At 45.1% G+C, this 26,314-nt stretch overlaps 1 protein-coding gene across 2 annotated transcripts in view; it reads right to left on the reverse strand.

The window, feature by feature from the left end:
* Nucleotides 1-4,231: 4,231 nt before the first annotated feature.
* Nucleotides 4,232-26,314, reverse strand: part of TMBIM6 (transmembrane BAX inhibitor motif containing 6) — an 80,266-nt gene continuing 58,183 nt past the window's right edge. For both annotated transcript variants that reach the window (XM_078685951.1, XM_078685955.1), the window contains exons 6-10: nucleotides 17,711-17,808; nucleotides 15,506-15,585; nucleotides 14,557-14,657; nucleotides 14,392-14,467; nucleotides 4,232-6,376 (exon numbers count right to left, since the gene is read on the reverse strand). In XM_078685951.1, the coding sequence (XP_078542077.1) occupies nucleotides 6,353-6,376; nucleotides 14,392-14,467; nucleotides 14,557-14,657; nucleotides 15,506-15,585; nucleotides 17,711-17,808 (379 nt within the window). In that variant the 3' untranslated portion in view covers nucleotides 4,232-6,352. The remainder of the gene's footprint in view (nucleotides 6,377-14,391; nucleotides 14,468-14,556; nucleotides 14,658-15,505; nucleotides 15,586-17,710; nucleotides 17,809-26,314) is intronic.

Below are 26,314 nucleotides of genomic sequence, written 5' to 3' on the forward strand. Positions count from 1 at the left end.
TATCTACAATAGGCCAACCCCCTCCTCAAAGGAATCTTCAACCGTCTTTAAGCTAGATTGCTTCCTGAGTGGGTTGGATCCTAGGGAGGATTTTGTCATCTTGGCTGGGGATCTGAATTGTAACTACGAACCTGTTTCGGGACTAAGTGAGATTTTTGAGGAAGAAGATCAGGCAAATAAAATCTCCTTCCTCGGGAACATCAAATCGGTTAAATGTTCCACACTGGCTCTTCAACTGATCAAATTATGCACAGAGCACCACCTTAGGGCTTGTAACGGTCGGTTACCATCTGACATCTCAAAAAAACCAACCTTTAGTAGGAATACCTATAAGAGCAACTTGGATTTTGTAATAGTTTCTATCCCCCTCTGGTCGTATCTTATTGATCTCGAAATAATGGAGAGGGCCGAAAGTGATCATTTTCCATTAAATCTGACACTAGACGCTGTACTATTTAGTGATCCTTTTTTACCACTCTCATCTGAGGAAGGTGTTGGTGATAGTAATGAGATCCACATTAGTAACAACAGGAGATCGCTAAAATGGCCATTTATTTTGGATCGTAATGATATTCTCAGCGAAATATACTCACTTTTTGCTGAGACCTTTGCTACATACTTAAGTTTAACCCCTGAAGAGGAAGCCAAAACTCCCTTTTTGACTATACACCAGGAGTTTTTTTGTAAATTAAAATTACTGGTAACAAAAATGCCTAAAAAAACCAGCAGAAGACACAGAATTTGTCTCATAGCAAGCCTTGGTATGACAGATCCTGTAGAGTTTCCAAGAGGGAATTGTTAATTGCGATTAAATCCAAATCGCAATTGGATGTACAAAAAGCTAGAAGCAACTACAAAACCGTCCAAAGGACTTCAAAAATTGCGTGGGAGGAAGAGAAATGGGCGGAATTGTTGTTAGCTGCAAGATCACATGACACTGTAGCTTTTTGGAGGTTGATAGCAAATGGGAATAAGGTAGGAAGGGTGGTTAAGGACACTTTTTTAGACGAGCAAACTTGGGTAACCCATTTTACCAATTTGTATAGAAAATATGACGATCCTCACATAGCATCCAACGCAGCAAGTTATGAAACTCCAGCAGATCCGCTTGTTTTTACCCTGGGGGAAACAGAGTTGGCTATAAGCCAAGTAAAAACTGGGAAAGCCCCAGGTTTGGACAAAATCCCCGGGGATCTCTACAAGCACGACTTGAAAATATGGGTACCATATATTAATTATCTGTGCAATAAACTATCATACAGCTTAGAATTCCCCGAAAGCTGGAAGGGAGCTGAAATTGTTTTATTATATAAAAAAGGAGACAGGAAGGATCCCGGTAAATATCGGCCAATAAGCTTAATGGACATCCTTCAGAAAATTTACTCACGTCATATCTTAGTACGAGTGAGTAACTGGTTGGACGAAAATTCATTTTTGACTAAATTCCAAGCCGGGTTTAGAACAAAAGTCAGCACTATTGATCAGTGCTTTAGATTTTGCTGCCTTTATTGGAAGTATGTAAAGATAAAAAAAGCCCACTTATATGTTGCCTTTGTTGATTTAAGGGCAGCATTCGATCTGGTGCCACGTGATCTACTGTGGAAAACGTTGAGCGCAGTGGGTATGCCAAACAATATAGTAGCTCAGATTATAAAATTACATGAAGGGAACTTCGCGAGAATCAGATGGGGTCAAAATGGCGAATTATCACGGAAAATTCCAATTGAACGTGGAGTTCGCCAAGGATGTGTTCTGGCCCCAACCCTTTTTTCAATTTTTGTGAATGATATTCCCTCTTACTTAGAAAGATGTAAAAATGATGCACCTAAATTGAATGGCGAAAGGGTAGCATCTCTATTATTTGCTGACGATACTATTTTGATATCCCAAACAAAAAATGGCTTGCAGAATTTATTGAATACTTTTAATGATTATTGGAGTCAAAAGGGGCTTGAGATCAATGTAAAGAAAACGAAATACATGGCCCTAAATCCAACCAAACCAGATAAGGGTTGCCTAACCTTAAAAGGATTAAAGTTGGAGTCAGTGCCTCACTTTTCATATTTAGGGGTGACACTGGATTCCAACTTTACTTGGAAAGCGCAATTGGAAAAAAGCAAATTGCTATTTGCTCAGAATGCCCAACCAATACTTAGAGAGCAAAGCTTAAGCACCAGTAAAGCGGTGCTTCCAGTAATGGAACTTTTTAGATCTAAAGTTCAATCATCAGTGCTTTACGGTGCCGAATTGTGGGGGCCAGGGTCCAAGGAGACCTTTAGTATCCAAGACAATAATTTCATGCGAAGCTTGGAAAGGGTCCCGAGAGGAACTCCATTAGTTCCTCTGCAATTGGACCTTAACTTTAAAAGAACAGATCACCACGTTCTTATTAGGCCGCTTATGCTCTGGGTAAGATTGTGGCATGTTCCCGAACTTCAGGCATATAGAGAAGGGCTGATAGAGATCATGGCGCTGGACAGCCAGAAAAAAATCCCATGGCTTAGGCATGTTAGCATTTGGTTTAACAATATAGGCCTGAAACATTTCTGGGAGCACCCTGAGCTGTTACCATCTAATCCTAAATTAGTCCTGAAAAAAGCTTTTTGGTCCTATGTAGCAAATGTGACTGTAAATACCATAACCAGTGGCTCATTAGTTTCAAAAATTTTAAATTTTAAGGATGAACCCTTATATGAGGCCTTTATGGATGAAATAGAGCCCCCACTTGCCAAAACATTGTTTTTAAAGTTTAGATATGGTAATCTTTTAATAAAAATCAACTTTGGCTCGTTGGGCAAGGAACCGTGATCCATCTTCCGAGGTATTGGACGAAGTTTGCTCACTTTGTGAAAACAACCAAAAAGAGAATGAGCAGCATATTCTTTTCTTCTGTCCTATCTACAGTCAAGAAAGGAAAAGATGGATTAAACCTATATGCCTATTACTAGGCTTGAGGTCCTGCCCTCAGGCTCTGAGAATTTTAACTACAAACACTTCGCAACAGATAATATTCAGTGTTAGTAGATTCTTACTTTCTATTTGCAAACGTAGGAAAAAAATGGGCTTTCAGCTGTGAACCAAGTCTCCTTAAACTATGGTCCTGAACTCTGGACTTGAACCTGTTTGCAATAGCACTCTTTAATTGAAACTGCTTTTAGAATAATTGAGGTGTCCTCCTGTCTCAAATGATTTTATTGTTATGCTCCGAGTGTTTTTCAACATATGTTGCACAGTTATATAGAATGTGTTTTACATTTCAATGGAATGTTATTAATGTTATTAATTTTAATTGTATTGTAATGTTTAATTTGTTCTTTTATGGCGTAATGCCGAAATAAAGATTTGAATGATGAATGAAGTTATTTAGAATGTAACTATCCCCATTCACTCAAACCAGAACGAGAGGTCAACGAGACTAGACAGCATCCCTGAGTGGAAGTTTTGAGTACGCATTGACTTGCCACAAAGCTATTTCAGAATGTACCTAGAGACCCTGAGCACAAGACAAATGGGGGGCCCATTTCTCAAGAAAGGACAAATGGAGCATATGCAGGTGTTGTATTGCATATAAAAGCAGCTTCAACCTATGGAATATGAATGGATGGACATGCCAAGCGATGCTTTTAAATTAGCCAGTGGAAGTAGACTGTGGCATGGGGAGAAATAAAAAATATCAAAGTACTCAGAGCAGAGGTGGATTTGAAAAACCTCCTTGTCCAGGCTTCAAATACGCTGGAGAGATCACAAGGTTTTAAAAGAACAACACTATGCAGCTAGAGAAAGGGTAGAAAATTAAACTGCTCAAGTGGGAACAGACCACATCTCTAGACCTCATTGTAAGACCATGTCATAAACTCCGCCTGCTTACCCACCCACGCCTGAAAAAGCTTTTCAGTGCCCAACACACCCGACCACCAGTTTGAATGGTACATAGGTAAGAGTTACTGCAAAGAAACATACACTGCCCCACACCCACCTCCTTCCAGGGTATCTATACAACATGGAATCTTACTGTAAGGTCAGGAAACACCCACTCACCGATCCATGCCCAATCACAAAGTGCCTCGCCATATGCATTATTGCGAACTCACATTTTTTTCCTCAGATTCCCCTTACCTAGCCCTATGGTGGTTCAATGTACTAATGCAGTAACTATGGCACGTACAACCATGCATGTGCACACACTCACAGTGGTCCCACTAACACTGTATGGAGGACAGAAGATCAAGTCTGGATATCGGTTTTATTTTTTATTTTTTTGTACAAATTAGGTCATTAGAATCTTATATACGTTTTTAATTAAAGTCCTCTGTCTTCACAGTATGAGCATTTTATCACACAATCGCTCCTGTAAAATGAAGTGCTTATTACTCAATTAAAACTGGTTAGACCACCTTCCATCCTCCTCTGGTTAATTCTTGGCACTGTGTCTGGAGCAAAGGGTGGGAGGGAAGGGATACAGGAGAGACACCTGAAAGAGGAGATTAGTAACACTTTAGCCTTCCTGGCAGTAGCCCATGTCCCTTCAAGGTACACCTGAATGGAGCAGACAACCCAATGCTTCTTGATAGTTGGGTAGACTTGCGTGTTCTGTATGGAGGGGAGTCTGCTCTCTGCACTCCTTGGCGCAGTCTTTCTTCAATCATATGTACAGCAGAAGCCAGAACTAGAGATGAGACGCAAGAACAAATCTATTTGAACTAAGGAGAGGGGCAGGGAGAGACAAACTGATGTAATACATTAGTAAGCCTGATCACTTCACGGAAGGTGCAATGGTTAAGACGGTATGTACAAATGTGAACTGCTCTTAGCCTACTGAGGGTCACCACCTGCAGAAAGTTAAAGGAATTTAACAGCAATCCCAGTTGGTGTGGCCACTTTTAGAAGAGGGCCTGCAACTAGCGACTGCCCTGTATGCACTGGAGGTTCAGCAACTGGTGGTAAACCACAGTAGTCTTATTATATTCTTCATTGCAAAGTATTTAGGAGCCCTTGAATGCAAAAGATGCAGAGAACCATTGAGCCACTGAGAGACAAAAATGGAGTTGTCTACAAGCAGAACCAGAAGGATATGACCTTCCTTTAAAATGTTGTGAATTACCCTTGACAGGTGAACCCCAGAAAAGGGGATATATCATTAACTAGGCTAAGCTGGAGGCAGGCACTTACTTCCTCCGTGTTGCAAGTGTCCTAAAAGTGTTGAGAAATGCAGCTAGAATGCATAAAGAAACATTACAAGGGAGCAGAAAATCATTAAGCTCCACTTGACCAGGCAAAATACTCAAAGGGCCATGAAAATATCTGCTCCAGACCCCGTTTACAGTCAGATTAACTCTGCATCCTTAGTGGCCGTCCAGCTCCTCTCCACACCATACTCCAGAAATATGGTGGGGATAGTAGATGGGATTCTGGGAGAAGCTGCTGAATAGTACCTCACACCTGAGCAGACATAGCACAGGTCAGTGTATGGTTTAAGTGCTTAGTGGGCAGCCATTACTGGCTCCAAAGCAAATAAAACCATTGAATAAGGAGGCAGCATTTATGGGAAAAGCAACATCCAAAGAAAGCTGAAGCAATGTATATGAGCAAAAGCTAAGACGCAGCTTATCCCGCTCAGGGCCAAAAAATACTCCAATGTATCCAGCTACGGGGGACTGTGAAGGATATTTGTATCTGCCAGCACCTAGATGTCATGACCAACGAGAGTTGCTGCCAGAAAGCTTTATCTTTTACAGTCTCCCTTGCACGGAAACACAAAGAGCGTGGTTCCTTAAGAAGTATAAATCACCTGGAACAGTGTGTAGCCAGGGTCTCCACGAAAGAGGGGCAGCCGAGGCCTTCTGCTCCACAGGGTGAAGAGATCAAAGCCTAGACCCTTGACAGTCCAAAGTCTCCTCTTACACTGCACAGTGGACTGCCATGTTATATTTGGAGGGTCTACGGAGACGGGGAATAATATGGAGTCAAAAGGTCAGGCCAGTGTCCGCTTCATTCGTTGCACATTGTGCAGAATTAGTAATGGACCAAACAATACTGGGTGGGGACACACAGGACAGGGTTGTGGTATGCATCTTATGGCATGGCAGCGGGAGAGGACTTACTTAAACTTTTTCCTTAAAACACCACACTTGCAACTTGAAGCCAAAATCTGGAAAGCTGCTAATCAGCTGATTCTTATTGAGAGCCAAGAAAAGGCAGAAAATCAGCACAGAAGCGCAAGAACGTTTTCAATGCTTTACATCACCAGCTAACAGGGGGAGGGCCCTGCCGCTGCCGCCACCGAGGAAAGGAGAACATAACAAAATCAAGGTAAAAACAGAAAGGTCCTGTGGAGGTCTGGCACCGGGACGCTTTACTTCTTTTCCCTCTTCTTTTCCTAAAAGAGAAAAACAAAGAGCACAGAGTCAGATCATAAACAGGCCAAAGCACACTGAATGGATAAGTAAATCAAAGTGAAAATAGTAAGCAAGCAGGCCTTAAATTACAATCCCGGCCATTGAAGACAGCACTCAATCCTCCTCCAGCTCAGTGACTCCGCTTTCCTGGAGCTTACGTCACATAGGGCCGTGTATTTTGTTATGGATGCTAATACGCCGACATCACAACACTTCATGAACTCCATCACAGAAACTAACCCGACTTGCAAGAGCTCTCCGTGTACTGATTGCACAAAAATGACTGTGCAACACGTTTTATGGCTAACTGTAGGGGTCGGTTTCTGGCTTATTTAAATATACAGCGAGGCTACTGAAAGCTGCACTTTTCTATTCATCGTGCTCAAATTCCCCTTCAGATATCAATGCTTCTAAAAGTATTGGGTTTGACTGGAGAGTAATTTATACAGGCACTGTGAACCAGTTATCCTTTGCCTACAAGCGAAAGGCCCAAAACTGCCAGTAAGGCTGAGCTGGGAACTCCAATGCCAATAAGAAAATTGTTTGATCTAAGAATTGGTGTTTGCAAATGGAGTCTTTATTGGTAAGTACAAGACACAAGGTAAGTGACTGATCAGACCCTCCTACCAAAATACATTAAAAAAAAGTCTGTTAAAGATGCCAAATATTGGAATGCCTGGGATCTATGACACGTAGTATTTTTCCAACTGGGATGGTGGAACTGCGCCATCTTTTCCTCTGTTAGCAAGACTCAATGCCCTGAACATCTGAGAATGAAGGAGAGGCAGTGCTGATCGGTGAACTACATACCCTAACATTCTGAAAAAAAATACATCAAGAATGCATCCCAGTTAAGCATATAATACCAGCATTGGCAAAGCCAATAGGTATTGCCTTTTTAAGCAAGATGCTTAGTTTAAAAAAAAAAGTCAAGAAATAAAGGACGTTATAACAGTGCACATCAGCGTCATTATGTCATGTCATCCTACAAATGCCTTTACCTACTGAATGACACTAGTGCCTTCAGCAAATGGGATCTGCCGGACCCACCAACAAAACAAAAAAATGAATATGCTACTTACCAGTATGCATCTGTTCTTGGCATGTAGGGCTGCTAACATTCATATCTTAGCATTAGATCGCCGCCTAGTGTTGGGTCCGGATGATCGCACATTGTTGTCCTGGAAGAGTCTTCGAAGTATCCTGAGATAGGTGGCTCCTCCCCTGGACTACAGTGCGCATGGGCATCGGCTCCATCCCCAGATTGTTTTTCGCCATTGTGGCAGGAGATGGAGTGAAAAGTGTAAAGGATGTCCATGCTAATGAATAAATACAATAGTATATCTGCAGCTGCGACAGGCACCGGGGAGGAGGGCGGGCGATATGAATGTTAGCAGCCCTACATGCCAAGAACAGATGCATACTGGTAAGTAGCATATTCAGTTCGAGGCATGTGGGCTGCTAAATTCATATCTTAGCATAGAATACATAGCAGTCCCTCTATCAGCGGCGGTTGCCCGTGCCAGCTGCAGAAACCTGAAAAAGTGTTTTGAGAACAGCCTGTCCTACAGCAGCTTGCTGCTTGGAATGCACATCAACACAGTAGTGTTTTGTAAAGGTGTGTGGTGTAACCCACGTGGCTGCTCTGCAAATATCCTCTAAAGGAATGTTCCCTAGGAAAGCCATGGATGCCCCCAGTTTGCGTGTGGAGTGCGCCCTTGGGGGTATTGTTAAAGTGCGCTTGGCCTTTTGATAACATATCTGGATGCACTTAACAATCCATCTGGCTATCCCTGCTTTGGAAATAGGGTTGCCTTTGTGTTGTGGTGCGAAGGCAACAAAAAGTTGTTTTGTCTTTCTAAAGGGTTGTGTTCTGTCTATGTAGTACATCAACGCCCTCCGTACATCTAAGGTATGGAGCATTCTTTCTGCCACCGTTTGCGGGTTTTGAAAGAATGCTGGCAAGTCAATAGTTTGGTTTAGATGAAACTGTGACACCACCTTCGGAAGGAATTTGGGGTTAGTGCGTAGCACTACCCTATTTGGATGAATCTGAATGAATGGCTCTTGGATTGTGAGCGCTTGCAGCTCACTGACACGCCTCAGAGACGTAATAGCTACCAGGAAAGCCACTTTCCACGTAAGGAACTGGAGTTCACACGAGTGCAGTGGCTCAAATGGCGGTCCCATCAGTCTGGTGAGAACGACATTGAGGTTCCACACCGGAGCTGGCGGTGTTCTTGGGGGAATGACTCGTTTCAGACCTTCAAGGAAGGCTTTAATGGCGGGCACTCTGAAGACAGAGAGGTGCTGCCTGTTTTGAAGATAAGCCGCTATGGCGGATAGATGTATCCGAATGGAAGTGTACGCTAGATTGCACTTGTAAAGATGCAACAGATAGCAAATGATGTTGGGGATAGATGCATCTAGCGGGTTGATGTCATTGGCTGTACAGTAAATGACAAAACGCTTCCATTTCGCAGCATAGCATGCTCTGGTAGTTGGCTTCCTTGCCTCCTTGATGATGTTCATGCATTCAGGAGGTAGGTTAAGGTATCCAAACTCTAGGACTTCAGGAGCCAGATCGCCAGGTTGAGCTGTTGCGGATCTGGATGCTGAATTTCTCCATGGTTCTGCGTCAAAAGACTGGGCGTGAGGCGCAGTCTTTGATGCGGCACCACTGAGAGTTCGAGGAACGTGGTGTACCAAGCCTGGCGCGCCCACGTTGGAGCAACTAGGATGAGAGTCATCGCGTGTTGCCTTAGCTTTCTTGCGACCAGCGGTATCAGAGGGGCTGGCGGAAAAGCGTACGCAAATTTGCCTGACCAGTTCATCCATATCGCATTCCCCTGCGACTGTGGGTGAGGGAACCTGGCGGCAAAGTGTTGGCATTTTGCGTTTTCTTTTGTGGCAAACAGGTCTATCTCCGGATGACCCCACTGCTGGAAGTACGGGTGGAGGACAGATGGGTGTATCTCCCACTCGTGCATTTGATGGCTGAACCTGCTGAGCAGATCCGCCATCTGGTTGTCCTTCCCTGGGAGGTGTTCTGCCATGAGGAAAATGTTCCTCTGAATGGCCCACTTCCACATGCTCTGAGCCAGATGAGACAGCTGTGGCGAGTGGGTGCCTCCCTGCTTTCGAATGTAGTACATCGCAGTCATGTTGTCCGTCCGGACTAACACTACCTTGTTGCCCAGATGTACAATGAAGGACTTGATCGCCATGAAGATTGCCATCAGTTCTAGATAGTTGATGTGCATCTTTTGCTGCCGCGTCGTCCATAGTCCCTGCACTGTGTAAGTGAGCAGATGAGCTCCCCATCCCTGGAGAGATGCGTCCGTTGTCAGGATAATCTGCGGCACAGGCTCTTGGAACAGTCGGCCCTTGCAAAGGTTGTGTGGAGTCCACCAATGCAGAGAGTCGTATGCCCGACTGGTAACCAACACTAGGTCTGTCAATTGCCCCTGAGCCTGTGTCCACTGATTTGCTAAGCACTCCTGGAGCGGGCGCATATGTAACCGTGCGTGAGGGACTATGAAGATGCAGGAGGCCATCATGCCTATCAACTGCATGAATACTCTCGCCGGAAGCGAGTGTTGTGGTCTGAACTTTTGGATCAGAGACTGCATGCTGTCTATCCTGACCTGGTTTGGCTGAGCCATGGCCGTCAGGGTGTTGATCGTCGCACCTAGGAACTGCCGGACATGTGCTGGTTGTAGATGCGACTTTGGGTAGTTCAGCGAGAAACCCAGATCGTGAAGAAGGTGAATTGTAGTTGACATGTCCGCGGCGCACTGTCGTTCCGACTTGGCTTGCACGAGCCAGTCGTCGAGGTAGGGGTAGACATGGATGTTCTGCCTCCTGAGGTGCGCTGCTACCGTCGCCAGACACTTGGTAAACACCCTTGGGGCTGTGGTGACTCCAAAGGGTAAGACCTTGAACTGGTAATGCTTGCCTTGAATAGTGAACCTGAGGTATTTCCTGTGGGACGGGTGTAGTGGAATGTGGAAATAAGCATCCTTGAGATCTAAGGTTGCTAAGAAGTCCCCTTGGTTTAGCAAGGGAAGAATCTGCTGCAGTGTGAGCATGTGGAAATGTTCTGACAGTATGTACAGGTTGAGGGGGCGTAGATCTAGAATGGGTCTGAGAGATCCGTCCTTTTTGGAATAAGGAAGTACAGGGAGTACACCCCTGTGCCTTCCTCTCTCACCGGCACGAGCTCGATTGCTCCTTTTTGCAGCATCACTACCACTTCCTGCTGCAATAAGAGCAAGTGCTCTGCGGACATAGGCCTTTGCCTTGGCGGGATGTTGGGTGGAGTGGATTTCAACTCTAGGCAATAACCATACTGGACTAGTTGTCGCACCCACCTGTCTGTGGTGATGTTTCTCCAGACGGGCAGGAACTGCTGCAGTCTCCCCCCGACAGGTGTTAAGTGGTCGGGGGGCAGTGACGGAGAGTCACTGTTTGCTTGGGGTAGAGGAGCGGGAGCTGTTGTTTCCTCTGCCGCGACCTCTGTTGCTGTTATTTCTGTAACCTCCCTTGTTCTGCTTTTGGAACGAGGATTGTGCTCCACCTTTTGAGAACTGAGACTGTTGACCCATCTGTCTTCTGGCGACTCCACGTGCACCTGAGCGACGAAAATTGTTGCCACGAAACTGTTGCGACTGGAGGGCCCCCATGGACTTAGCAGTGTCTGTGTCTTTTTTTATTTTTTCTAGGGTGGTGTCAACATCTGGACCAAACAGACTATCAGGATTGACTGGCTGATTGAGAATGGTTGTCTGTATATCTGGTTTAAACCCCGAGATGCGGAGCCACGCCTGTCGTCTCAGCATAACGCTAGTGTTGATAGCTCTAGCAGCTGTGTCTGCGGCGTCAAGTGCACACTTGATGGCTGCGTTTGAGATTAGCTTCCCTTCCTCAATAAGCAGTTTGGTGCCTTCTTGGAACTTTGGAGGCAGGTGTTGTATAACCTGTTCTAGGGTGTCGTAATGCGCCCTATCGTAACGTGCTAAGAGTGCCTGTGTATTGGCAATGCGCCAAAAGTTTGCGGCCTGCGCAGCTACTCTTTTGCCCCCTGCCTCTAGCACTTTGGACTCCTTATCCGGGGGAGGAGCTTCACCCGTCGTCTGGGAGTTGGCACGTTTCCTGGCATTGGCGACCACAAGAGAGTCCAGTGGCAACTGTCCCCGAATGTATGCGGGGTCTGCAGGTGCAGGTCTGTACTTCTTCTCAATGCGTGGATTGACCACTCGTGCCCTGGTAGGCTCCTTAAAGATATCCCCCGCATGCTTGAGGACTCCCTTAAGCATAGGCAGCGTTTTTACTGTCCTTTCAGAGACTGAGAATGTGTCGAAAAGGAAGTCTTCTTCTATCGGGTCAGCATGCATGTCCACATCATGATTGGCCGCTGCCCTCTCAAGTAGCGCATGAAAACCTGCTGAATCCTCAGTGGGGGATGCACGTGCATTAAAAAGCTGCGGGTCCTGCCCCACATTTTGGGTGCCCTGGTCACCAGTGTCATCATATGAATCCGGTTGTGCATCTGGTTCATTGATAGGGAAATTGTATTGTTCATCCTCATCATACCCCTCACCCGCAGAGTGTTCTGGTGAGGGAGTAGGGCTCCGTCTTGGAGGAGGCAGGATTGGTTCTGTGAGGCCTGAAGCATCAAGGGGCACCCTTTTCTTTTTCAGTGGGATGACATATGAGTCCACTGACTCTGAAGTTATTTTCCTCTTATAGAGGGTCAATTTGCCGGTGTCTGCGTCGATGAACTGCTCTGAATCATCCTCTGATTCGAGAACCCGACGTGGAAGTGGGCCAGCCGTTGAAGAAACCGTCTTCTTCGGTGCCGATTTGGTGGAAAAGGCTTTCGGCGCCTCCTTTGGCGGCAAAACAAAGAGAAGTTTACCAGAAGGCTTCGCTGGATTGTCTGTTTGTGCCTTCGGCGACGAAATCGGAGCCGACGGAGCAGAGGCCTTCTCCCTAATCCGCTGTAGTGATGCGGCGACGAGGGACGCCTCACTCTCAGTTGGTTTTGGAGCCGACGAGGATGTTTTGACCTTTCCTTCGGATCCGACGTCTTTGTGGGCCTTGTGGGCTTTCGACGCGGAACCCGCTGACACCGACCCCGAGTCCTGGGACCGGTGCGCAGACGTGCCAGTCTTTGTTTGCGTAGACTCCGTGGAGCCGGCCTTTGCGGGCTTGGACGGCGGCGCCGATGCTGATCCGTGCCGACCATCTTTTTTAGAGGACCCCTCCTCAGGCGTCGATTTCGAATGAGCAGCAGCGGAATCGACGGACTTCTTCGACTTCTGCGGACCGGAGGTCGACGGAGTCGATGGAGTAGCGGGGACAGTCGTTTTCGCTGGCACGGCAGCCATCTTAGGGACGCTCGAGTCCTTAAGTTTCGGTTTCGTTTTCGGGTCGGCCATTTTAGATGGAGTCGATCCCGATGCTTTCGGTTTCGGTACAGTCTGCTCAGCAAGTAAGTCCGTGGCCGGGCCAGAAGGCGGGGCTGTGGCTTGCGGCATGGGGTCGTGGGTAAGGCCTACAGGCGATCCCGTGACCCGGTCGGTATCCTCGAAACCTTCGGGGCAGAGCTCGTCCCCTGAGCTATCCGCCGCGGCCCCATAAATCTCTTCGTCGTCTCCTACCTCGTCGACGTATTCAAGGCCTTGACCCACGACACAGTCGTCGTCTACCGGATCCGCCTCGACCTCCGTCTCGGGTGGGGAGATCTGAAGATGATGACCCTGGTCCTCTTCATCTTGGTCGCCGAAGATGTTTTCCGGATCCGGGGCCGCTTGTCTAGCTTCCATGCGCACCGCGCGCCGAAGCTTGAGAGTCTTCTTAGACCGGAACTGTGCACAGGCCTTGCACTTGTCGTGGTCAGGCGAAAGGCATTTGTTACAAACGGGGTGTAGATCGATGTGTGGGTACTTGGACCCACAAAGCGGGCAGTATTTAAACGGGCTCCGCTCCATGTCTGAAAAGTTTTGCAGTCGAGTCGCGATGAGAAGGCCTCAAAGTTCGAAAAGCGAAACAAGACTCCGCTTATTCCGGCTCCAAGAGACGGAAGACTCGAGACCGTGCGCAGACAATACCGACGCGAAAAACGAGGCCTTTTGGCCGCTAAAAGATAGTTTTACTCGGTTTCGACAGAGAGACGTCGAGACCACATCCGAACCCAATGGCGGAAAAAAACAATCTGGGGATGGAGCCGATGCCCATGCGCACTGTAGTCCAGGGGAGGAGCCACCTATCTCAGGATACTTCGAAGACTCTTCCAGGACAACAATGTGCGATCATCCGGACCCAACACTAGGCGGCGATCTAATGCTAAGATATGAATTTAGCAGCCCACATGCCTCGAACATATATATTTTAAGAAACAAGAGTGGGGGCTAAGAAGCTGGTGACAGGAAGCAATGAAAGTGGACAGAGGGAGCAACAGGCTACCTTTAGGCATGGGATAGGGATTAAACAAACAAAAGCCATTATGGGTGAGGTGGGAGGAAGCAACACAACACATGGCGTGGGCAGCTTAGGATATCAAGCGGAAAAAGCAACACTGGAGGAAAAGAACAAATAGAGTTGCAGAAGCAACACAGCAGCAGGGCCAGGTATTGGGAGGGGGGCAGCAAACCAAGTATAAAGCTACAATACTCTTATGAAGTTCTTAAAGCAAAGTAGTTCCCCAAGTATGAGCAGTGCAGTAATACAATCCAGTTAAAAGAATGGTATAGAGGCTCTGTTAGGGGGTTGGGGTCGTCATCCCATAACCAAAATGTTCGAGATAGTGCGTGTAGGATAGGGTCATGTCAGGTAGAGGCCATTTGGGTTTCTCAACTTCTGTCAAGCTAGCAATGAGGCTATATCTGCTCACTGGGCACACGTCTGTGTGGGCGTACACATGAACGCATCCTTAGAAGGAAGAGGAGAGAATAATTACGAATGCCCCCTTTCGCTTTATCCAAGGTCTCACCTTTTCATTCATGGCCAGGATAATCATAAGTTTCCTGAAGATGGTTATGAAGTCCAGGAAGAGATCCACGCAATGCCTAAGGTAGACAGACAAGAAACGTGTTACTGTCTCCGAAGTTAACCGCCATCAAGGACCAACCAGAGTCCTACTTTGATCTCCACTCACCAGATATAGTCTTTGTCACCAAGCTCTGCCTTCTCAATGATGAGCTGAGTGTCGAAGAGGACAAAGCCACACATGACAAGAAGCCCCAGGTACAGATTGGCCTAAAACAGAGAGTAAGAGACAGATTATGCAGTGAGACCATGGTGCTGGAGGGTGAGAAGTCATGACAAGCAGAGGTGTGAAGTAATTCTCATGATACACGGCCATCTTGTTTTCTCACTGCACTATCAGTAGTGCTCCATTTATGCCATCCAGCACTTCCAATGCTTTTGTTGCTCATTCAAAACGTTCATGCAATGCTACAACTCCTACTTGAGAGGTATCAAACTCACTTTACAACCTGAACTGCCACACAAAAAAACAAAACCTGACGTGAATTTTCTTTTTACTTGCTTACGTTGCCGGGCGATTCTCCTGTTCTTAACTTGATATAGCTACCGAGGAGGTCAAAGGAGTTGCAAAATAGCCAATGAATTCATTTTTATCTATGTGGGTAGAATAGGCTGCCCAGGAATCAAAAGCACCTTGCAAGGCCTATAGGTTGACCCTCGGTGTGATAACAACCCTCACCACCACTGGGAGACATGGCACAATAAATAGGAAGGGCACAACAAACAGGAAAACCAAGAAAATAAAGTGGAGGCAAGTACCCAACATTTACTTTCAATTACAAAACCTTAGAGCACAATCCCAACCCATAACCCCCCCCCCCCCCCCCCCCCTTCTCCAGCTGACCATATTTCTACCTCCCATGGGTAATAACTGCTGCAGGGCAAGTGTGTGCCACGTCTCTAGACTGAGCAAAGCACTCCTCTTCAAAAAAAGTATACTGGTCATATCCCATCACGGACTATCAAACATAACATCAAACACCCGGTCCCAGTAGCAGACTCTCCCACCCCATATTGCACAAAAAAAACACATGGCAACCCCAAACAGCCCTTATTACCTTGAACATGAAAACAGATCCAATGAAGACGTTCACCAATGAGGCTATGAGCAGAAGACTCAATCCTGACATAAGGATACCTGACAAGAAGAGTCAAGGCACAGTAAGTTAAGGATAGCAGAATAAAGAGAAGGTAGGTGTACATGCCATATAAGCAAAGCCGTCAGACGCATGTAGGAAAACAAAGTCACGCATTTTAAGAAGGCAGTGTAAAGCGTTCAATGACAGCACACAGAGAGGAGCATTCAGGCATGGGAGCTCAGAGGATAAGCATGGACATTCTGGCATGAAACAGGGTAGAACCTCTCTATGGCCTGAAAAAGGGTGGAAAGTTTGGGGATTGTGTTTACGAATGATAGATAAGCTGGGTGCGGAGGCAAATGTAAATGTGGGATACTTGTAAAGCGCACTGTTACTCTACCAGAGTGTCCTGGCGCTGTAGACCGCTGGGGAACCCGTCCTGGTTTTCCCTGTGAGATGGTCCCTTTCTGGGTATCTCCAGGGTGAAACCAGGCATCCCCAGCGTCTGTGGGGGGCCGTTGTAGAGATGAGGCAAGCTTAATGCCCAGAGTTACCGAGTGTGTTCCCTGGTTAGAGTAGGCACTGAGGCGAGAATTATCGAGTCCGTTGACCCTGGTCCAAGACCCTGCCGCGTCGGGAATTGAACCCTGGTCCCGGGCCGTTCTCTGCTTACAGGTCTACCGCCTCTAACCAGTGAGCCACACCTCTCCTGGCAACACTTGTGTATGAGGTATGGAGAGAATTTTTGGATATTGAGCAGCGAGGTAATTGTAAAGCTACGGTTAGTACATATGCAGCCCACAGTTCATGAATGGGTCACAATTTTTACAGGCGGCAGGGCATGTCGGAAAAGGACAGAAGTATGTCAAAAGTCACAGGCAAGTGTGGTGAGGGTGCAGATTATAACAACAAAGTATATCAGAGGCTCTAGTAAACTAAAGTGTACGCACAGTGTGATCTAAAAAGGAAACAAAGTAACCTACATGTGTATGTATCTAAACAGGGTCCTCTCAAAGTGGTCAAGAAAGGATGCCCATCAGTCACCACACGGAACCGCCCTTCATCATTTGGGGTTCTATCAAGACCACCACTGGGAGAGCCATTAAACTTTCATGGCAGAGGGTCGAGATGTAAATAAAGGACTCCTCTGCCAAATCAGATAGGTCTTACTGTGGTCTTGCTACTCAATCTTGAGGATCTTTATACAGATGACATGAAGAGGGGGGACTGATGTTTGCAGTGCACAAAAAGTGTACATCTCGACCCTCTGCCATGAAAGTTTAATGGCTCTCCCAGTGGTGGTCTTGATAGAACCCCAAATGATGACGGGCGGCTCCGTGTAGTGACTGATGGGCATCCTTTCGTGACCACTTTGAGAGGACCCTGTTTAGATACATACACATGTAGGTTACTTTGTTTCCTTTTTAGATCACACTGTGCGTACACTTTAGTTTACTAGACCCTCTGATATACTTTGTTGTTATAAGTCTCTAGGGAACTTATTGGAGGTTGGTCTTTAAATTCCCTCTGGTCCCAACTATCGTTTTTTTATTATTGAGGGTGCAGATTACCCAAGGCAAGTTGAGCAGCATGTGATGGCATCTGGTAGTATGGGATAGGCACATGTATGTATGTATGTATGTATGTATGTATGAGACAGCAAGAAGGGGAAAGAGGTTAGGGTTGAATCTACAAGAATATAGAGAAAAGAATATGAATTGCCTACATAGGGTGAATGTTGGTGGAATGAGCAAACTACAGGCAGGGGTAAGGTTCCATTTGGAATACTGGTGGGGAACTCAGTGAGAGGGCGATCTAGTAGCGGGCATGGAGGAGGGTGGTGTTTGCGAAAACCAAATGCAGGGCAAAGAGCTTCAGTGGACCACCGACTGTGCTAATGATTAGGAGAGCAGAGAAAATCTGCATGTCACTAGTAGAACGAGCATAGTGGGCTTTGGACTAATATCAAAAGCGTAGAGAAGGAATGTGCATGTGGGCCACTCAATAAGTGGAATGGCCACAGTCCCATTCTTAAGGCTACCCAATTAGTAGCAGGATGGCAGGAAATCTACATAGAGGACACAGAGTTACTAACATTAGCAAGAAGTGGACAGCACTCACAGCCACAAGATCTGCAGGGACCAACAGGCCCACATGAAGCATAGGATGACTAGATGTTCCTACCTCCCAGGTACAGGAAGCTGCGGCGTTGGGCATAGAGAGCGCTGAGTGAGAAACATGTGAAGATGACGGCTGTACCAAGAAAAGCAGTGGGGATGATACTGCAAGAGAGAAAGCAACATTAGATGATTCCCAGCATACGAAAGAGCCTACAAATCAGGGCTCACACCAGTGCATGACAATACTGGACAAAAGCCCTCCCCAAAGGTTGAGATGACACCCAACAAGATTATTCGCGAGATATCGCAACCAGGTGTACTTCACTTATCTTCATTAATAACAAACAGGTGGAATATGCTCTGCCTTCTCACCCATTTCACATTACTCAACAAGGTGGTTTCAAAGGGATTCGGTGCAAAAACAATGTTAAAAAATGTAATCTACCAAACACAATTGGGCAGCCTAACAAGAGATATAGTAGAAGAGGAACCAGTAACACGTTTCACAAGTTAAAAATCAAAGAAGAGAAGGATTATTTTGAAAAAATACAATACATTTTATCACCAACCTAGTCCAAGTATTTTAAGTGCATTTTCAAATAAAGACTCTCCACTGGAGCGCACATTACCAGTACTCTCTGCGAGATGCATGCAGTTAACCTATGCGGCTCCCCAGCAGATTACATCTGATAGAGCAAGATTTTGCATATTACGCCACTTGCTTGAGTCATGAACCTCGAATCTGTCATAACCCGGTAATCCAATTTGTAGGTTTTACTAATTTCCTTTTACTTTTTGGATGTGCGTGTATCTTAGAGACGCTTGCTTATGTGTTTTACTAATACAAATAATCCTTGTCTTAATATGGCTGCCGCTTTGGAATTTGCTTCTGCGCATGCGTTAGTCACACTCACGTGACGTGGTTGCAGTTCTGGTGGGAAAAGGTGCGCATGCGTAATAAGCCTCAAGATGGCTGCTTATGTATTAAACGTGGTGAAGCTTGCGCAGATGCTCTCGTGATATTATCAGTTGCACTAATTTATAATTGCGTAGTATATTTTTATAGTAAGAAATATAAAGTAGCTACTCATGATATGTAGTAAAATCATTTATTTCTATGTTTTAATCTGTTTTCGCTTACTTTTCATGTACCACGGTATGGAGGGTTGATGGGATGTACAAGAGTCCATACTGGAGTACCGTACCACGCATGTCAGAAACCCAGCCAATGGCATTGAATGACTGCCAACCAGAAGTGGCAGCCAAGACGTGCCTGGGAAGATGCACCTTCACCCAGCCGGAGAAACTGACTTGTACTGCATTTGCAACAAAATGTTATATTCCCTATTGCATTCTGTCATTTCTACCGTGAGAACCCCAAAATCACTAGGCGGTCCCAGAAACCTATCCTACATGGGGACCAATCGAAATTGAGGATTCTGACACTTTGCAACATTGGGGGGTGGTACACTGACCCGAAAACAGTATATCTAGCCTAGGTTCAGCTAGACAATTTGTCCGACTTGTCTGAATAGCTGACCTGTCACTGACCCAACGCTCTCAATAGGTGACTGATACAGAGGTGCTGCGGAGCACTCTGTCCGAATTTGACCATAGACTGCTGGCGGAGCACTTTGCTGGGGAGTTCGCTGACCCAATCGGGGTTCTGACTGATAGCTGCAGAGAGGGTGGAGCGCAGGCGTTGCTTCCGAACTGCGGGTGCTGGTCGTGCCTTGGTGGTCCTGTCCTGATCCTAATCTGGTTTTCCTGTCCTGTGGTGTCGATTCTGCATCTGCTGTCCCATTGATGACTGTCCTTCCTTGGGGTTTATCCTGTCCTTAACTGACCCGTGGCCAGGGTTGGTTTTCACACCAGTCTAGGTAATTATCAAGTGCGAAAACTCTATGCTGCACTTTTCTATTTTTCTGTCTTTGCTTTAATAAAGACATACCTTTGCATACGTAATTTTCCATGCTTTCGCAAATCTTCTAAATGAAAAGTCTATGCCATAGCATGTTTCTATGTTTCCCTACCTTTTAAAATACATTCATTTCAGCTGTCTATGAACTATAGATGTGGTTTACAATTTTCCCTTGCAAACTGAGTGAAATACCATTGTTAGATTTATAGCATGTTCCTCTTTTCACCCTTCCTATAGAATATAGGATTCATCACTTTCCTCATTCTCATAAGTACGTCCCAATAAGTGTAATTCTAGTACGAGCATAAATTTGCCCGTTCATAAACGTTCATCTTTAGATCTGCTTAGTGTATTTCTCCCTGTTCTCATCTCATATTAGAATTCATAAATGGTTGCTTTGATTTATTTCCTATATGGTTATGTTCTTTTCGTTATCTTGATTATTGACTGCCTGTTACTGTAAACTTGATGATTTCCGAATCTGATTCCTAGATAAACTTTTAAAACTTCCCAGTAGTCTGTGATTATTTTATGAATATAAAAGAAATAAACGTTGGTGTTGTATTTTTCCTGCCTTTCATTTTACAGCTAGCTCCCTGATCCATTGTGGATCATAGGTACCCGTAACAGTGGATTGGTAAGTCGGGTACAAGAGAAACAAATAGGAAGGTACCAGGGTTACTGGTAGTAGAGAGTGAAAGGTCACCTGATTAATGTATATGGGTTTGATTGGAGGAAAATACATGGGCCTAGTACGTGTCTGGCGAAATTATTGGTCGGGTGACCCGCGATCTCTATCAGTAATTTTCTGGTAGCAGAGGAGATGGTTGTTGGGGACTAGTTAAAGTTAGGTAGGACTAATTAAGCTAGATAAGTTGGATGCTGCTAAAAGTTTTTTTTTTGTGTTTATGCTGTTACAAAGGAAAACAGTTCGCATGACCTGATCACTCACGTGAAATGTTTGCTTTGAAAAATTATGAAATGTTTTAAATTATTTTTCTTATTATTGTACTGATATATGTATTAACTCACTCGTTAGTAAAAGTTGTGTGTTTGTTGGGAATCCCCGGGGAATTGAATAGCGAGTGGTGAAGAGAATCCACTTGCTTTGAGGTCACTGGCTCTAGGAAAGTTGGTGCAGGTTAGGCAGAACTGGAAGCACTAACTAGGGTTTTCTGAATGCATGTTTGAATAAATGTTAGCAACGAGATCGCTGGCAAAAATTCTATTGTGATACAACCTATTAAGGGTCACATCGGAAGGAGTAGCAGGTTCATCGGAGCTTGGGTGATAGCAAAGGGGTTCGCGGGTGAAACTTTAGACTTAGAATATATCCCAGAAAGTGGATGAGTCTAAGGAAGTAACAGGTTCTCCAATGCTTGAGTGAAGGGTAGGCGGAAGAGATCTATCCGTAGTGTGTGAAAAGTAAATGGAAGAAGTTTACTTGCAGTGAAACAAATCTTTACTGTTTAGACACTTGAGTACAGTGGCGAATGTGTATTCGTTGTTAAATAACCAAATACTAGCACTCTAGAAAGAAAGTTTCCGTTACCTTGTAAAGGAGGGAGTCAGTTGCGAAGCTGCTCTGACGTCACTCTGTGCCGCGCTGGGATTGGTAGCAGCGGGTGTGTAGCGGAGCTGAAATTGTAAAGGAGGGGTGAGTGCCGAAGCGTGAGAACTGTCTCACGGAAAAAGGCCGCGCACCTATTGGTCGAGATTATTTGAATTCGTGCATTTCATTGGTCGCACGGAAAATAAGAAACGCGTTTGGATTGGAAGTAATCTGTAAACAGTCACTAGCAGAAATTATATGTTAGAAGGTACATTTAACGGCAGGATTCTATTTAATTTGAGAACCCGAATGAATGATTTACATCCCAGACCAAGATTAACGCAGTATGAAGCACTAGAGGAATGGGAAATCGAGGCTTTTGAAAGGGATAAGCCCCGAATGGATAAAGGGTTAACAAAATTTTATCCGAACATGAAACAGGAGACCCGAGACAAAAAGATGAAACAGTGGAGACAGAATATGATTGTAGAGGGACTGTTTCCAATGATGCCAATGGGTGGTCCTCCATGGGGAGAAGAAAACAGAAAAATTTAAACATTGGGTGCCCATTGGTGAGTCGGATGATGAATTATTAGATGACATGTTTACAAGAAGTCCACCACCTTATAATGAAGGACACAGACCTACTAGTGAAGGGGGTAATTCTCAAAGACCTCCTCCCCAGGATGAGGTCAGATCTGCAAGTGTAGGAGGGGGTTGTCAAAGACCTCCATATAGCGAGGGTTTGGGATCCGTAGGTACGAGAGATATTTTTCCAAGAATACCAGTTAGTGGGGAGGCAAGATACTCGCGAGAAAGGGGCTTTTGCTCTAGACTTCCCTACGAAGGTGAGGAAAGACCATCAAGTTTAGGAATGCCGTTCTTAAACCCTCAGTATGAGGAAGAACAAAGATCCCTAGGCACAGGAACTTCGTACCCAAAACCCAATTATGGTGAAGGACCAAGTGAGACACATCCCACTGCCCCGAGTTATGCTCCAACTTTGACCCCACAGGTATTACATGACAATTCGGTCGAAAGGATATTGGAGGACAGGGAACGAGAGGCTCTAGCCAAGCAGAGAGCAGAAATAATTCATAAAATCTCCCAGTTAAATACAAACCCTGAAGCATTGACAATCCCAGTAACTATTGGACCAGTGGTTCCATTGTATGGGGACCGACAAGGGAGTCCAAAAACTCCAGTTATTACCCCAGTTATAGCACAGTCGAGACCAGAACCCTTAATCGTAGATGATCAGACAAGTGAGTGCGAGTCTGAGGTCTCGCTAATGGATCTGCCCATTAGGGACACAGGGAGAAGGATGCAGAAAAGACAATCCTTTCAATACGAGGGAGATTCAAATGGAATCGACTTCGGGTACTAAGAGTGTCACTCTAGTGACTCCTGAAGAAATTGAAAGATGGAGTCGAGAATTAGAAAAACAAGTTCCTCAGTCGAAACCTTTAGATCTCTATAAACTGAGAGTAGAAATAGAAGAACTAATGGCAGGAAATGTAGGATTAGACAGACTAAATACCTACTCGGAAGACGAACTGCTGTTTATCTGCAAGAGCCTTACTCGAAATGTTAGAGTACTCCATGAAAAACTGACTGACACTGCCGCTAGTATGGGAATAGATATTTCAAAATCAAAACCTTTGCAAAAACCGTACAGAGCAGATTTCTCGGACAAGGATCTAGAAAACCTGAATGTGTCAGGGAAGAAGGCACAGGTCAAAGAATTATTAAATGTGTTGCAGAAATGGGGAGACGTAGAAAGATGGAAAGCCAGATGGGCCAAAAAGAAAGATGAGGCTAGATCCAAACAAGCGACTCCTGAATTCGTTTTAAAAGAAGCTGACAAACCAGAGCAGTTATATCCTATGCGCGAATTGCCAGGTGGAAAATACGTGCATGTCCCATGGTCCAGACAGGATATTGTGTCCTTTACAAATGATTTCCCAAAATTACGAGAGAAACCTGTGGACTGGTACAGGCAAGTGGAAAGGTTTGTAAAGGTACAGAAATGCCTGTGGAAAGACTTGGATGGGTTCTTTGATATAGTGGTTCCTGTAGATTTATGGACCGAGTGTAAGATCGCCATAGCTTGGCCTAGTGAGGAATACCCGAGGGATGCTAACACAGGAGCACCCTCTGATGAAGTAATGAAAAAATATGGTCAGGTAATTTTGCACCTGAAGCAAAAGGTGCCTGCAAAGGAAACTGATTGGACCAAGATAGATAGAACCACGCAGGAAAGGGATGAGACTGTACACTCCTCCTATGAAAGACTGTTGCAGGTGTTCAAAACGTACAGTGGTATAGATAACATCGAGATGAAGGACATGACCCACTTCATTTACAGGTTTGTAAACGGTTTAAGACCCGAAATTTGCCAGTGGATTAAAGACAATAAGATTTGTTGGCAGTCTAAGAAAATGGATGAGGTCCTACGGTATGCAAAGTACTGGGAGGACGAGATGGCAGATAAACGAAAGGCTTTAAAGGAGAAGGTCATGTGGGCACAAGTAAAGTTAGCAGAACAGCAGGAAAAGCAATTGAGTAAAATGAATAAGAATACCCAAATTCAAGGCTCTGGGGGTGGAGGGAAGCCCAAAGTAAAAAGGAGCAGAGAAGAAGCTAAAAAGAAATTTCCCTGTCACCAGTGCGGAGAAATCGGGCACTGGAGAGACGAGTGTCCATATTTACAGCATGATAATACCCAAACCCCTGATTTAATTCCACAGACGCAGAATGAAAAACCAAGAAAGACCCAGCATTAGGTAAAAGCAAGTCAATTGCCCCGAGCGCCAAAACAAAATTATAAAGGGACATCACCGCAGGGTGACGACATAGAAATCTGGGGAGGAAATGAGAATAGAAATGCAGCAACTTCGCAGTTTCTGTTGAATGACACTTTTCTCTGTGACGACCAGTACTGACGGGGCCTGAAAGGGGAGGACGAGGAGTGCGTACTTGACGCCTCCTTGCCGGTAGACCAGTCAGGGCCATACATTGAAGGAAAGGTTGATGGAAATGATGTCACCTTTCTATTGGACACTGGTGCTACCCGTTCTACTGTGAGACCAGCGGACGTTCCAAACCTACCCCTCTCGGGAGAAGCAATCCAAGTAGTGGGTGTATCTGATCAACTGATTAGTACCCCCGTTACCGAGCCCATGGAGATCACAATAGGGAATTTTAAAGAAATACACAGATTTGTCGTTTGTGATACCAGTCCTGTAAACTTACTGGGACGTGATTTGTTGTGCAAAATGAACTGCACCATCTTTTGCACACCAAAGGGCGTCGAAATTCAAACCCCAGATGAAGATGGTATCTACAAATTAATGTTAATCAGACCTGACTCAGAAATTAAACAAATGACTATACAAGACTTACCCGAAGAACTCCGAAAGACAGTGAAACCAGAAGTATGGGACTTTACTGGAAAGGATGTAGGATTAATGGCAAATGTAGACCCAATACAAATAGCCATGAAGGAAAATGCAGTTTACCCCAATACCAAGCCGTACAAAATGAGTGCAGAAGTGAGAGCAGGAGTTGCTATTGAGATACAAAAATTGTTAGAAGCAAACATCATACAAGAAGTAATGAGTAGCCCATGTAACTCACCCATAATTGGAATCAAGAAACCTAGTGGTAAGTACAGGGTAGTGCAGGACCTGAGAAAGGTAAACAAAATTGTGGTTCCTTGCTGTCCTATTGTCCCGAACCCAGCAGTGATCCTGTATCAGATTCCCTGGGATGCTGAGTGGTTCACTGTGATAGACCTATGTCACGCATTCTTTTCAATCCCCTTGCATCCAGATAGCAAATTTCTTTTCTCATTTGCTTTCGACAGTCACGTGTATGTTTGGAATCGTGTTCCCAAGGGGTACACAGAAAGCCCCTCTATCTTTAATCAGATTCTGAAAAAGTGCCTTGAATCCTTAGTCTTACCTGGAAAGTCTGTTTTGGTGCAATATATCGACGACCTCTTGGTGGCGTCTAAAAGTCATAGAGATTGTGTGATTGACACCATTGCCTTGCTGAATCACCTAGGTGAAAAGGGACATAAAGTGGCCCCTGAAAAATTGCAGTTCTGTTCAAAGTCAGTGAAATATCTGGGGCACCAGATAGAAAAAGGCATCAGAAAAGTCACTTCAGAGAGAGTCAGAATAATTCAAAAGATGCAGTTACCCCGTACTCAGAAAGAGATCAGAATGTTCCTTGGGGTTGTAGGTTATTGCAGGCAATGGATTGTGGGATTCGCAGTCCTGGCAAAGCCTTTGATAAATATGACGAAGAAAGGAGCAAAGGACCCAGTAGAATGGGATGATGAAAGCTTAACAGCATTCACTAAATTACGAGATTGTCTGTGTACAGCCCCTGCTTTGGGAATGCCTGACTATTCTAAAGAGTTTGCCCTGTTCTGTGACACACAAGACAATTGTGCACTATCAGTCTCAGGAGCATGGTTTGACTAGACGTCCAGTGGCATATTTTTCTGCCACTTTGGATCCAGTGGCTGCTGGATTACCCGGATGTCTGAAAGCAGTAGATGCAACTTGCACGAGTTTAGAACAGAGTGAATCCATTGTAATGGGACATCCTGTAACTGTGTATGTTCCTCATGCAGTTGTGATTTTGTTGACTCGAACTAAGACTCAGTATCTCACCCCTAGTCGGCTGACTAAATACGAGAGTATTCTCGTGGGTGCTGCAAATGTAGTCATTACTCGGTGTAATATCCTGAATCCAGCCACCCTACTCCCTGACTCAATGATTGTAGAAGCTGAGGGAGAGAACGAGCATGTCTGCATTGACCTGACAGAATTCAGTACTAAACCCCGCCCAGACATTAAAGAAATGCCTTTGCCTGTTAAAGATGAAGAGCTGTTTGTGGATGGCTCATGTATGAGACACGAATTAGTAGGCCTAAGTGCCGCTTATGCTGTAGTCACTATGGACAGCATTAAAGAAGCATCTTGTTTATTTGGAGTAAAGTCTGCACAAGTAGCCGAATTGAATGCATTGATAAGAGCCTGTAAAATTGGGAAAAACAAAAGAATAACAATATATACTGATAGTCAGTACTGTTATGGGGTTGTGCATGACTTTGGCCAATTGTGGCTACAAAAAGAGTTTCTGACTTCTTCAGGTACTCCCATTCGAAATGGAAGGGTTGT

Source organism: Lissotriton helveticus, chromosome 1_1 (genome assembly GCF_964261635.1).
Source record: "Lissotriton helveticus chromosome 1_1, aLisHel1.1, whole genome shotgun sequence".
Taxonomy (NCBI): Eukaryota; Metazoa; Chordata; class Amphibia; order Caudata; family Salamandridae; genus Lissotriton; species Lissotriton helveticus.